Source organism: Dermacentor silvarum, chromosome 6, assembly GCF_013339745.2.
Source record: "Dermacentor silvarum isolate Dsil-2018 chromosome 6, BIME_Dsil_1.4, whole genome shotgun sequence".
Classification (NCBI taxonomy): domain Eukaryota; kingdom Metazoa; phylum Arthropoda; class Arachnida; order Ixodida; family Ixodidae; genus Dermacentor; species Dermacentor silvarum.
The window spans coordinates 122,011,632-122,025,702 of NC_051159.1; the positions used below are offsets into that span (position 1 = coordinate 122,011,632).

Below are 14,071 nucleotides of genomic sequence, written 5' to 3' on the forward strand. Positions count from 1 at the left end.
CCAGTTTCCTGGCCATATGACATCATCCGCTTGCAATCGCGAAGTCGAGAAGTCGCTCAATGACACGTTCCCTTGTCTACTTGAGGCAACAAAAGTGACGGTCTACGGCAGTTTCTGTAAAACAAGCCATGCGAATTTAGGCGACATGACTGCAGTGCTGCTGCCACTCCTCGTTTTATATATTTTATTTAAACCTTTTATATATTTCCCAGTCCTCGTATTTGCAGGGGTGCGACGGCTGCACCAAAACCGTGATATGTGTTGAATTTGCGCCACGCTGTGCCAAAACGCCCGACCAGCCACGAAATTTCACGGTTACGCTAGCTTTAGCGGGAAACAAAGGCCGCGTTGGCAACCTGCAGCTTGTACATCTCCGTCCAATCCAGTCCGATCCAGTAGCGCAGACGAGGTCCAAACACATGCCCAGGCAAGACGTTGGCGTGTTTGATGGTTGGTGCCGAAGAATATTGTTGCTGCTGGTTGCAGTATGGTGTGTTGCATATGCAGTAAAATCTCACAGAGACACGAAGTTGCTTGCAGTAACGAAAGCAGTTTGCCATTGCCGCATTGGCTCAACAAGATCCTCTCCGTAACCGTGCATGCGGTCACGAGCGGAGCGGCTACGAATACTCCCCGAGAAACTCGCGTGTACGGTACAGCAAGCTACCCGGCACTGATGGCGTGAGCTTTGTAGGCAACGCACAAAACTAGCGAGGGTTCGGTTCCACGTGGCAACAGGCACCGCCTTGCAATGAAATGGTGCCGATTTTCTCTATCTCTCTCTCACAAACATACGCTGTAGACGACTCTCGTTACAACGGACCCTGCTAATCCACGTCAATTTCCGTTTTATCCGTCATCCGTAATTAATATCCGAAATCGTAATCCGCCTTGCAATGAAATGGTGCCGATTTTCTCTCTCTCTCTCTCTCACAAACATACGCTGTAGACGACTCTCGTTACAACGGACCCTGCTAATCCGCGTCAATTTCTGTTTTATCCGTCATCCGTAATTAATATCCGAAATCGTAATAGTATCCGAAACTGGAAGCCACACCACCGAAACGCCAACAGATTGTCAAACAGACGCTGCATGTTTCAACTGCCGCCGGAGCGTCGCGACACATCGTCAGGAAAAAAAAACGAAAGGAATCCACTCACGAAGTGTACTTTACACATGTCTGGCGGAAAACGTTGTGTGTAGTATACAGCTGGGGCGCGATCGAGGTCGTTCGGAGCGCAAGTTCAGTTTCGCCGGGTGCGACCTAGGTCAACGGTGCACGGCGAAACTGAACGTGCACTCCGAAAAACGATCTCCGATCGCGCCCCTGCCCTCACCTCTGCTGCTAATGTGAATTACCGTATATAGTCGCGTAATGAACGCACTTTTTTTTCCAGAAATCCAATGCAAAGTTGGGGGGTGCGTTTATTAGGCAGGGTAAACTTTATGGCGTTTTATAAGTAAGCGTTCTTTGTGAAACTGCTCCAAATTTTGGATTTAGTGCTCCAAAACGAGGTGTTTTTCTTCCGTAACCTGCTCCAAATTTGTATTTTCCTGCTCCAAAAATTGCTCCACATCCTATTTTGGCTGTTGCACCACTGTATTTGTTGAGCGTCATCCTTTTACATACAAGAAGCATGTGGTAGAATTCCTAAAACTTCAAAAATATGCGTCATAATGCTGATGGTTCTCACCCACAGTGAAAGGGGTCAACTACATGGGTCTTCGGAGTGAATACGTCGTCAGCGGTAGCGACTGCGGCTACATCTACCTGTGGGACAAGGAGAGTGAGCACATTATTCACTCCATGCACGGAGACGAAGAAGGCGTGGTGAGTAAATTCAAGGGCACTGCAATGGGCAGTTTTGTGTGGAAAGACGTGCACTTCCAACTGTCTGTCTGGTACAAGAGCACGAGCAGCAGGGTGGGAAAGGTAGAGATGAGTTGTGGGGTTTGCTACACTACTATGTGCAAAGAAGGAAACATACAATAAGACGAGCATGACACAAGCACTGACTATCTGTTGCAACTTTATTGGGCCTGTATTGGGTATTTGTACAGGTGTTTTTGAACACAGGCAAACAAAACATGTGGCAACGTTGGCATAGTAACAACTAAAATCAATTGAGTTACCAGACAAGAACCACAAAAAGAATAAAAAATTTTTTTCAGATAGTCAATATTGCAGAGCACATTGATTTAAAGGAAGAAATTCTTTTTCAGTGCAAGGCGACTGAAGGCTGACTTATGCTGTTGTCACCAAATTTCCTGATATGCTGTGCTTCTGATATTTTACCTGTGCACTGGTAGTGCATAAGATATAAAGTGGATATGTCAACGGGGCTTACCTTCATGGTTTTGTGTGAAAAAGTTGTTCTTTTGGAATAATGTGCTTCGCACTCTTGGCTGCCAAGGTCGCCATCGAGCAAGACTGCCTACATCAAAGCTGCACAGAGAGTGCCTTGCTTCATCAGTTAAACCCACTTGTAAAGAACTTGATAGTTGCATGAATAGTGGTCATTGTATCCGTCGCTTTCGTTATATGTGAACACGCCCTTCAAAACGTGCAAAAATTAGCGACACTGAAGCTGCCGTCGGCACCACTTCGATATTTAGATTTAATGGTTCCACATGAATATCGACAGCAACAATAAGATAACGACACTTGAGTGGTCGTTGGTCCATATTGGTCGAAATCATGCAAATAGGCTTAGTGCACGCCTGTTTGTAGTGCACGCAGTGCAGCATGAAGAGCTGCGCAAGGAGTGTCGTTGCCATGGACCCTGAGAAAGTACCAGCATGCACACCCGTGCTATCTCGGAGACCACTGCCGCCAAACGCTGTACTGCCTCGCCCTGAAGCACATTGAAGACATGCCTTAAAAACATGATTGCTCTAGCATGGTTAAAAGTGCCTTTCCTCGCACCTTCTGAAATCTGCGTGCGGCGCTCGCTTATCTTGGCGGTCGTATCTTTGTCATGGTTGGACTGGAGAGGGGGCCTGCTGCCATGCACCCAGTTCGGTCGTGCTTTTGGGATTTGAAATTTCGTGTGTGCCCTGCCCTCTGTTCATTGGGTTTGAAATGTGTTGTAACAGTACTACTTCTCGAGTGAAGCTTTTTTTGCAAAACCCCCTGTGCCTCTCTTGTTAACCCTAGCCGCCACCTGCTGCTGCCGTCTCGCCGAATAGCTCACACTCCACTGCGGGATGGTGGCACCATCTAAGAGCAATGGCTTATGCTACTTTGCCCCTAGCTGTGGAAGGTAGAGGGGGGAAGCCGGCCTGCGCATGCGAGTCATTTTCCACTGGTGGAGAGGGTGAGGGAGCCGCAAGGCGGAGAGCTGTGGTGAGGTGGGAGAGAGGGCACCGATTTAGATGGCCTAATGTTGCGCATGCGTTGCGCCACCTGGCAACTGCGTGGACGGTCGCATCCGTGCCTCCAAGGGGAGGTCGGGTATCCTATTGGATTGGATTGGGAAAACGTTTATTGAGCCTGCAGTAAAGCGCGCATGCGTACAAACTAGTGGCGCAGATAGCCAGCAATCCTCTTTCTACCTCTTTAACGCTGGTTGCGTTCAATGTTGCAATGACCCGACTAGTGGCACCCGGGCCATCTTCGGCCTGCGCTCTGCATGAGAACTGACCCGCCGCGCAGTCAGAGACCCCCTCTTCGAGTTCGGACCTCCTGGTGCGAAACACGCGAGAATGCTTAGTCAAATACTGACAACACCACGCACTACCAGTTAGGCGGGAGGATAATGCCCCCACCTCACCCCAAAGTGAAACATCCCCAGGCAGTCGTTTGGCGAACACTGCAGACACACCTTCCCCAGTCTGGTGTGATTGCGGCACATTTTCCCCGCACAATACCCCAGTGCCCTTTGCAAGTTATGTCAGGCAACTAGAGCAAAGCTCTCGCACATGTTGTGGTAGTGTCGTATTATAGCAGCTAAAATGGCAGTAGCTCCGGAGGCTCTTCTGTCGAAGTGGGCTGCCACTCTGCGCAGCTCCAACTTCAAGACACAAGACAGAGCGGGCCCGAGAGGCGGCGACGAGGCTTTTGGGCGCACGGTAAAAACGCCAGGTGGTCATAAGTTATCCTGGGTCCCTCACCATGGTGTGCCTCATGATCAGATCATTTAGCATGTAACACCCCAGAATTTATTTATTTATTTTTAATTTTATTTTTTCATGTTGCCCTCATAGGTGAACTGCCTGGAACCTCATCCCAGCTGTCCTATACTTGCCACAAGCGGGCTTGACGAAGATGTCAAAATATGGGTGCCTTCTTGTGAGGACCCTCCAGACATGTCAGACCTAAAGACGGTGAGCGTCTATATTGCCACGTGATTTTCATACACAGCCTCAATCATTTGCTTTTGGTGCACGACTTTGTTATCATGTGTCTTTTATCGCTCGAGGAACACACCTGCGGTATTACGGAGAATAGGTCAGTCTCTTAGTCATTCTTTCCAGGTAGACAGACCTATTGTATCAGTTTGTAGGCACACTAGTAGACGATTGCGGCATGCTCTAGAATTTTGCTTGTCACTGAGAGCGCATCGGAAATTATATTATGCATGTATAACAGTGGCCAGATGGAAGCATTCGATTTGAGGACCGCTGATGGTGCTTGCTGCTATTGCCGCCACCAAGTTGTTTATTCTTTGCTTTATTTGGGCGCACAATTTTACCAGGTAGACTTATCACAGTTTTTCAGCAGTGTTCTTCACTACCCACCTGCATACTATCACCACTGCGTAGCAATATGGTTCCCCTGGTGATGCATTCTACCAATGCTAACTTATAAGTACTTGTTGCTGGTCTAGTTGGTTCATACTTGGTTATGGTGCAAAAGACGTGCAAGTATGGGAAGAAACAAAAGGACAAAACAGAATGCTCCTGCCTGTCCTGTTCTTTCTTCACATTTTTTCACGTCTTGTACACCATAACGAAATACTGAGCCATGATGCTGAAACTTGGAGGGCAGCAAAGCTTGTAAAGAAGCTGAAGACAGTGCAATGAGCAGTGGAACAGAAAATAGCAAGTGTAACATTAAGGGACAGAGATAGGCAGTGGGAATTTGAGAGCAGATAAAGTTGGCCGACATTCTGGTTGAGATTTGGAGGAGGGATGGCGTTGAGTTGGCCAGGTGACAGAGCAGAAAGCCAGCATGAGTAGCAAAATGGGTGCCAAGGGAAGAGAAAGGTAGTCGAGGATGGCAGAGGGATGACGATCGGAGCGATGGCAAGTTGGTGTGATGGAAACGTTATGATTATTATTACTATACAGTAAATCCCCCCGTGTTACGATCACAGCTGGTACAAATTTTGATGTGATACGAATTCGTAACATTCCCCGGCTGAAATACAGTGCTCACAATACGAAAAAAATCGGCTGTTCCGAATGCGTTGCTGCACCGCTGCGGATCATACAAACGCGTAAGCAACAGCTAGCGGCGGCGGCCAAGCCAGCAGAGCGACTGGCACAGAAAAGCCGGCATAGTGGACTCTGGGCGGGATCCATAGTCGTCAAGCAACCAGCTACGTCACGCAGCTGCACAATCTCTTCATTGGTCCCTACGTTAAGCGGACCGGACCACATCACAGCCTAGCTGATGCTTTGACTAGTGAGAAAGTAGACGACGACCGCGGCAGCAGCCCCGATGGCCAAAACGCTCGCTGTACTCGGAAGTGCTGAGGCATTCATGCGAGAACATTCATGAGATCATGTGCGCGCACTTTTACGCCTTTCAGAAGGCGATTGCGACGCATTCAGTTGCATGCGAAAACATTCGTGAGATCACATGCGTACACTTTTACGCCTTTCAGAAGGCGATTGTTGATGATTTCGGCAAGAAGAAAACATACATGGTTAGAATCCCATTGATACATTTTTAAAGGGACCGCGAAGGAAAAAAAAATGTTGCAGTTTCGCCCGAAAGGTGAAGCAACGATTGCAATAGCAAATTAGTAGACAGCTGTACGAAGTAAGGATAGTAGTTTTATCGGCTGCATAAACTTGTAAACATTCACTTGCTAACTAAATTAACAAGCACGGTGTCACGCGCGCACAGGTAAACATGAACACATCTCGCTCGATGACCGCAGAAACTCGCTGTCAAAATGCTGGAGTAAGGAAGTGCGGCAGCAGCAGCAAGCAAATTGACCTTTGCGCTGTCTCTCGCTTCAATGCGAACTAAACATCATAAGCACAGTGCATACGAAGCTACCGGCACTAGACACACTTTGTCAACATCGCAGATCATTTTGACGATGAGGCCCACATGGGCTCGCACTTTGTGCACGTCGCAGATAGCTTTCAAGATGCGGCGGCCGCGTCCTAACTGCAACGTGCCGGTCGCTTGTTGCAACGCATCGGTCACTTGTTGTAACGTACAAGCTGGCTGCTCCGCTAAATTTACATGACTGCCACATTGAAATGCAACGTAAGATGCAGGAACATTACAGATTGGCGACCTATCAAGGGAAACTTAATACATGGAAGTCAATGGGATCTAGGTGGGGACGGCGAAAACGCAATGTAGCAGCAGGGAAAACGCAGCAGCAAGGGACGTATCAAAGGGGTTCCACTACAGTAAAAGCTCGTTAATTCAAATTTCGCGGGGACGCCCATTGAGTTCGAATTAAACCGAAATTCGAACTAACGAAATTCATTGAAAAAACAGCAGGAATTGAGACCGGGTTGTTGGAAAATCACTCAAAATATTTACTTGCGAAAATAATCCGTGATCACTGTCTGTTTCTCTTCTTTGAATGCGATCGCCATAGCCTTGTTTTCCAACGCGCGAACGTGGCAGAAAGCATCCTCTGCGTCTTTCCTCGAAGCTGAAGAATAGACGCGCGACACGCATAGCCTCCATTAGTTCCAAAGCTGAGGGCCACGTGGGTGCATCATCCTCTTCGTCATCCGCACCTACATCGACGACGGGCGCTTCTCCACCAGTCACCTGTGGGATGATATCATCGTCGGTGATTGTGCCGCAGACCGCTGCACAGCGATCTGCATCGACGTAGTCGTCGAAGGTCACGTCCTCCAGCGCATCCCGCAATCCGGCAGGAATGACCACGGCCTCGCGCTCGTCGGGCTCGCAAGCTGTGCCCTCATAGGTCACACAAAAGCCACTGTGGCGGAAGCAATTGGCAACAGTTGTTGCCGTGACCTGATCCCAGGCCCGCACCAACATATGCAAGGCCGTGAGCAGCGTCACATCGTAGCGACACGGCACCGAACGACTTCGTAGCTCTGACGTACACGAGGCCTAGCGACTGAATATGCGGCACACAAAGGACACGGAGACTACGCAGACACGTCCGGCACGAACCACCACACGATGCGAAGAGCGAGCGCAATGACGACAGTGACGCCGCTGCACTCGCGCCATCTATCGTTGAGCCTTGAAAGCTTGCGGCGGCAGTATACAATACCACCACGCAGCGGCGCGCAGTTCGAATTATCGATAGAGGAGCCGATGCGCGCGTGAACTAACGAGTTGGTTAACCCATAGACGGCTATATATTGTGGCCGGACCATGACCATCAGTTCGAATTAACCCGAAAGTTCGAATTTATGAGGTGCGAATTAACGAGCTTTCACTGTATTGGGAATTGTTTCTGCTAAAAAGTAAATTAATTTTTTCTTGACTTTGTGTATGTTTTGATACGAATTTTGGGTGATGCGAATATTTCACATGACCCCGCGAGATTCGTATCACCGAGCTTTTACTGTATTGCATATTATTCATTTGGAGCCACACTCAGCACCCGCTGTGGTACAGAGAAGGCTTGGTTCCTTGCTCTGTCGACCTGGCAGCCTGAGCCCTATCTGCATTCATCAGGTCACCTAGAGGAAGTCAGGTAGATGGGTAAGGGACACGAAAAATGGGAAAACATGGGTTGATGCTAACGATTCGGTACGTCTTTTTATGCGTTGATTGTCCTTCCAGCTGACTTCTCTGAGATAGACACATAGGAGCTAGACCAACTTTTGTTGCACATACTGAAAACCTGGCTGAACGGCCGTGGCGTTCTGCTGCTGAGCATTAGGTCCCAGGTTTGATTCCCAGTCAGGGCGGCCATATTTCAATCGGTGAAATGCAAAAACCCTGCAGTACAGCATCCCTCATAACCCCAGAGTGGCATTGGGATGTGTTTGCATCATTCAATGACCTACCAATCCAATCACCTATATGCATGTTAGAGGCCTCCCGTGCAATTGAAGCTATATAAGCTATATAATATTCACATTATGTGGCAAATTCTGCTCGGTTAATGCCAGAGGAACCATTTTCTGACATTGAACATCAGCTAGTAAAAATTTCTAGATAATTTTTTTTATAAATCTCAGTGCTTTTTGTATGATATCCAAGTGCATAGAGCTGTAAAGTTGCTTTATTGTCATTGCAAACAGAAACGCAATGCACAGCATTCCATAGGTATACATATGCTATCAAACAAGTGAAGCACATCTGAAATGCCATCATTTGCATAAGCATGTGTGCATGGCCTTTGTGCAATTTCAGCAGTGTATATCATCATTGCTTGCCCATGCTTGCAGGCATTGTTAATTGTGAAAGCTGCAAAGTACATTTTTCTTAGAAAGAAGGCATCAAAAAGAAAAAGTTCATTCATTCAACTGTTCCTTTTATCAAACTTTCTTCACCTCGTGGATCTCTACATAGCTCATTTGATTATCAAGATTAATCATACTTTGATAATTGTTTTCACCAAAGCATGTCATGCTTGTGCCCATACATGTATATATGAAAAGAACTTATAAATATTTAATGTGGTGATTGAAATCCTAAGGAATTGTTTTCCTATTGCTCTCCTCGAATTGTATATATTGATTGATTGTAAATTACTTCACGATACTTATGAACTACTAGGAACTGTGGTCGTCATGTATTGTGCTTTGACAATTTTGTCAGAGCTGAATGATGTTTTGTGTGCTCACAAATAAAAGAAATAAATAGCTTGGTTGTGAGTTGAGGATGTATTTTGTCCTTCACTTGCAGAGGGTGTGCAAAAACATGAAAGAGCGAGAAGAGGAGAGGAAACGTGAAGGGCACGAAGCCATTGACAGCCAAATGTTGTGGTATCTCATGCAGCAACTGCATCGATCAGCCCAGAGTCGAGTAAGATGTTTTCCTAATAAGGAGAGAACACAATATGATTTGAATTGCTAGCCTGAGGAGGTGCATTGTTAAACTTACTTTATTATTTTTATCAGGGCAAGGATAATCATGCTGACTAAGGAGTGCACAGAGCACCCACTTGCTGTTTTCGCTGGCAGAGAGTGAGCACTGTCCTCCATCCCTCATCGTCGTCGACGGCCTGGGTGTACTTAGGCCTGTCTCGGGTGGCACTGGCTTCATGGTTGCATATATCAGGGTGTTCATGCGCCATCAAATTTTTTTTTTTTTTATGCTTTCCATCATCATGGGGTTCGTGGCTTGTGCGGCACTGTTATTTGCGCCAGCTGCAAGTGTTTTGGCCACCATATGCGTCGCCATCTTCACCGGTGCGGCCGGCGCAGCTGCCGCCACTTCCCTACTGTTCGGTAGACTTAGCGCTGCATGCACATCTTCTTGAGATGATATCGGTGCCAAAAATGGTTGGAGATCCCGAAAAATGGTATCCCTGGGTTACCCTCATTTTTCTGCTTCTGGTAGTACTGGATTTCCGGGGGTAGGTTAGATTAGATCATGGGGTTTTACGTGCGAAAACCACAATCTGATCATGAGGCACGTCTTCGGACTCCGGATTATTTTTGACCACGTAGGGTTCTTTAGTGTGCATCTAAATCCAACTACACAAGCGTTTTTGCAATCCCCCCCCCCCCCCGATCGAAATGCGGCCGCCGTAGCGAGGAAATTTCCCCACGAAACGTATGAAAATTGCCGAGCGCGACATGAGCTCATCTGCACTTTTCGTCGACTCAGAGAAATCAGTTGAGAAGCTGCAGTGCTCGTCATCTCGTGACTGATTAGTGATCACAGTGGCGAGAGCCTTGCGACTCCCTTCGCAGTGTGGCTCGTTTGGCTGTACTTGGATGAAGACCCACGTCTTTATCCAAGTAGACATGCCTTTCACTACCGCCCACACATCCCAATTATTTTTTTGCTAGTGAGCTGGTCGGCAATAGATCGTTCGTTCTTTGCAATGTAGCCGTGGGTTTTATGTCATTGTACGGGCTACGGTAGAATTGGTCATCATCCTCGTTAGCTTCCACCGTGTTTCTGAGATTGCGCATGCATTGCACTGAGTCAAAATGGAATAACTGCTCGCCGCAACCGCTGCGGACGAAACCACGGTCGATATTGATGCGATCTTTCGTGGTGACTCCGCAGTTTTGATGGCGACCGATGCACACACTAAGTCAAAACGAAACTACTGTTTTCCACAAATGGTGTGGACGAACCCGTGGTCATTATCGACGCAATCAGGGATGGCGACTAAGGAGCTCTGAAGGCGCGTGCGGCCAACATGGTGTCATGTCTGGTGGAAAATGCATAAATGCACAAATAGACATGAAGCGTTCAGCGTTTCTGTCATTCCTGTACGGTTTCTGGTGTTGGCGATGCATACTCCACTGCTTTGTTTCAAATGGGCGCTAGCACTGCTTTTGCTCTTTTCCATCACTAATTTGTCGAGGCTTCGAGGGTTGTCCGAATTAACCAGTGTGCAGCCAAATACGTCCAAATTAACGAGGGTTTGATGCCATGCCATGCCTGTAACATGCTGTTACAAGCCACCTTGTTTGCTATGCCGCAAACCTTAGTGGCCTAAGCTGTTCGATTGGACGCACTGTGGTTGGTGGCAAGCCGTTGCGGGACGGTAGCCGTCAACATGTCTGCACCTGTAGAACTTATCGGTGATCGAGCGTGAGATCAGACGCACGGGCAAGAATGATGGCCATAGTAGCGAAGTACAGATCCACGTGTGGTCCCCTCTGAGTCCGAAATGTATGTTGGCGGCGTTGGCGTTTTAGCCAGCGGTTTGACTCGGTTGGGCCAGAGTAGGCAAGCTAACGTGCCGATCCCACGCCATAACACTGATGGCACGCTTGCATATTCGCAGTGGGGCAGATCGCATGTATGTATGTAATTTATTTTTCCTGTTCCTCGTATCAGCACAGCAGAATGTTGAGTGTTCTCAAAATCCGCAGGAGACCCATTGCTTGCTTATCGGAGGCACTCAACTTGTGTTTCTTTCTCATAGACCTGATCGCGATTATTTATTTTTTTTTTGGCCGATATCTGTGTGTAAGCTTCTTATGAATGTTAAATATAGTGAAGGTATTCTCGTGTCCAATGCGAATTTCGTTTAACGAGATTCAGGTGTACTAAGGACGTGAAGCACTTTGGAGGAGACAGCAGCCATATTAAGAAACAATAAAAATAGCAGTGCTTTTTCGATTCATATCTTTGTCCTAATTGCTAGCTGAAGCTTGCTTTTTATTTGTTTACTTGTTTGTTCATGCATTCCACACAGTGCTGTCAGAATTTTAACTTTACAAGCAATGAAAAAGGAAAATTGCAGAGGCTGCAATCTTGTTTTGTGCAAGATTGGAGGCTATTTTTTACAGAAAACATCAATTCAATGCATCATAGCAAACTGTGTGTTGACTTGCTCAGTGCAAGTTTGAAATAATTAAGGGGGGACGCGGCTTTCGCATCGCGAAAAATGGCTAAAAAATCGATTTTTTGAAAATCATATTTTCAGTTTCTGTAACTCTTATTCTATCTGATTCCGAAATATCATCACTGAAAACCAAGTAGAAGTGCTCTAAAAAAATTGTTGTATCAGCCAAGGTGCCGAAAAATTGCGCGGAAATCGTGAAAAAACGGCGTTTTTCAAGCCAACAAGTTGTGAGGCAACAAAAGTACATGCTGGAAAGCACCTAGCAGCTGCATTGCTGCCTATCTATCAGTGGCTCTCCTAACCTCCATAGCCATTGTCAATGGAAGATGATTCAGAAGGCTGCTGAGAGCTTCATTCAGTAACATGGTCGATTCTACCAAAAGAAAACAGTGCCTCACTGACTGCACTATAGGCTGCTATCAATGAGGCAGTCTGCAGATACAACGCTAGAACTACTGTATATTTATGGCCACATAGTTCTGCACCTCACTTGGTTTGAAACCCAGGCACCATGCTCTTTGTAGAGCAGCAGCAAAGAATGCCATACAAACATGAAAAAGGCAGAACGAAGGCTCAGCAGACCAGAGGCCACATGTCCCAGAAACCCCACGTCCCAAAACACATCAAAGATTACAACTTTGGTGCGTTTTAGAGAACTGAAGAGAAAGTGCAACTTTGAGAGCCGTTTTCTCAAAACTGTTTTTTCGCCTTTCTGCTCAGTTTCTGGAGCTGATTTCTTCGTTACCGTTTAGCCTATTTTGATTCTGTTTTTTTTTGTCACGTTCCTTGGACTACAGTGCAGGTCGAGACAGTCTCGCATATTTATCTTGACATTTTATAAATTTATGGCGTGGCTATTTGTTCACCCCGAAAGTGTGCTTGGTGCGAAGGTAACTTGAAAAATGACTATCTAAAAAATTTGTGTTGCGAAAAAAAAAAAAAAGTAAGACTGTCACGACCTTCAGCACGCATTGAGCTATGCAGTCAATACTCAACGAGCCTTCCATCATGTTTTTTAAGCTCCCCAGGCCCTCCAGAAAGTTCAAGAGAGAAAAATTCTGCTCAATAAAATGTTCTCAAGGTATCACTCTGAAACTTTTATGGAAGTATCAGGGAGACATTCTAAACATTTGTGCCAATTTTCATCAAAATCCATGAAGAAATCAGGAAGTTGATTTTCAAAGCCACGTCCCCCCTTAAGCTGATCTGCACTCTTCTCTATATGTATTTGCTTTTTTTTTTTTTTTTTTTTGAGAAAAGCTGTTGAGCTATAGAAGCAAGACATTCGACTAAATAAACAATCATGAAAACAAGTGGTTTGGAATTGAACGTGTTATTATGGAAGATGTTTTCTCATGCTTAGGCAGTCACATGTTTGCGCTTGCTGTTTCTTTTTCAGCAATATAACATTCTCTTTTTGAACCCTTGAAGGCGCGCAGTGACAGAGGTGGCGGCGCCGACAGCAGCACCGACAGCGACAACAGTGATGACGACGACGACATGGACACTCAGCACTCTGTGCAGTGCGTACAGTCGTGATGTGTGCGAGGGAATGGGTGCTGTCCCGAGCCACTGGTGAAGATTCTTTTTGTGTGATGAAGCAGAAAAAAAGAGACTGTGTGCAATGAACACTTCCTCGCAAGCGTCATTTGCTTTCTCGTTAATTAAACGAATAGTGCTGTGTGGTTCCCTGTGCTTACAAGGAGGAAGTGATTATTTCACCAAAGGGTTGCACAGCTACCCATTTCTTTTATACTAGTGTAGGAACGCTGCACAAAAATGTGAATACTTTACATAAAAAATGTGTGTCTGTACAAAATAACAGCTCAGATTTGAATTATGTGAGCGCCAATTTGCGCATCATCTACTGTTCACAGGTGTCGTGAGTAAAACTTTTTTTGGTTTGAAATATGAAGGCGAGAATTTTTATTGTAGCTAGTACAGAGGACGTTGGTTGCAAGCGTGATAAAGTTACTGCGTTGCAACTCTGGACATATGTAGAGGTGGCTTCTAGAGTATTGATGCAAGAAGCAGTGTTATCAGCCCTGGAGAGTACTAAGTGCAGTTTTTTCTGTAAAGGAGTGTTAGTTGAATAAAGTGGTTCTTGAGGTTGTTGCCAATTGAATTAGTCTAGTTTCCCAGTTATTTCTGGGTTTTTTTCTGCACATTTGTTTTTTGATATTAAACTTTTTTCTGCTGTGAATGCAGCCTTATACATGCATTCTTGAAACAAGTACTTCTAGCTTTGACTTAAAAAAGCGATAGTATTAGAGCCCAATGCCGTGTCTATACTGATAATTAGAAGGATTGTTCTAAAAAAGGTAAATGTGAAAAGGCTGTGTGGCAATTTTTTTTCACTCTAGCACACTTTTATACCAAACAGTAAGGCTTGGGAGCGGGCTAG

The 14,071-nt window shown here is 46.1% G+C and overlaps 1 protein-coding gene across 3 annotated transcripts in view; it reads left to right on the top strand.

Annotated features, from left to right (window-relative positions):
• Positions 1-13,792, top strand: part of LOC119455922 (DDB1- and CUL4-associated factor 8-like) — a 58,178-nt gene extending 44,386 nt beyond the window's left edge. For 2 of the 3 annotated variants that reach the window (XM_037717456.2, XM_037717457.2), the window contains exons 11-14: positions 1,702-1,832; positions 4,208-4,327; positions 9,039-9,158; positions 13,099-13,792. In XM_037717456.2, coding sequence (XP_037573384.1) covers positions 1,702-1,832; positions 4,208-4,327; positions 9,039-9,158; positions 13,099-13,206 — 479 coding nt within the window. In that variant the 3' untranslated portion in view covers positions 13,207-13,792. Of the gene's footprint in view, positions 1-1,701; positions 1,833-4,207; positions 4,328-9,038; positions 9,159-13,066 lie in introns of all 3 variants that reach the window. The other variant, XM_049669429.1, reaches the window with a different exon arrangement.
• The last annotated feature ends 279 nt before the right edge of the window (positions 13,793-14,071 follow it).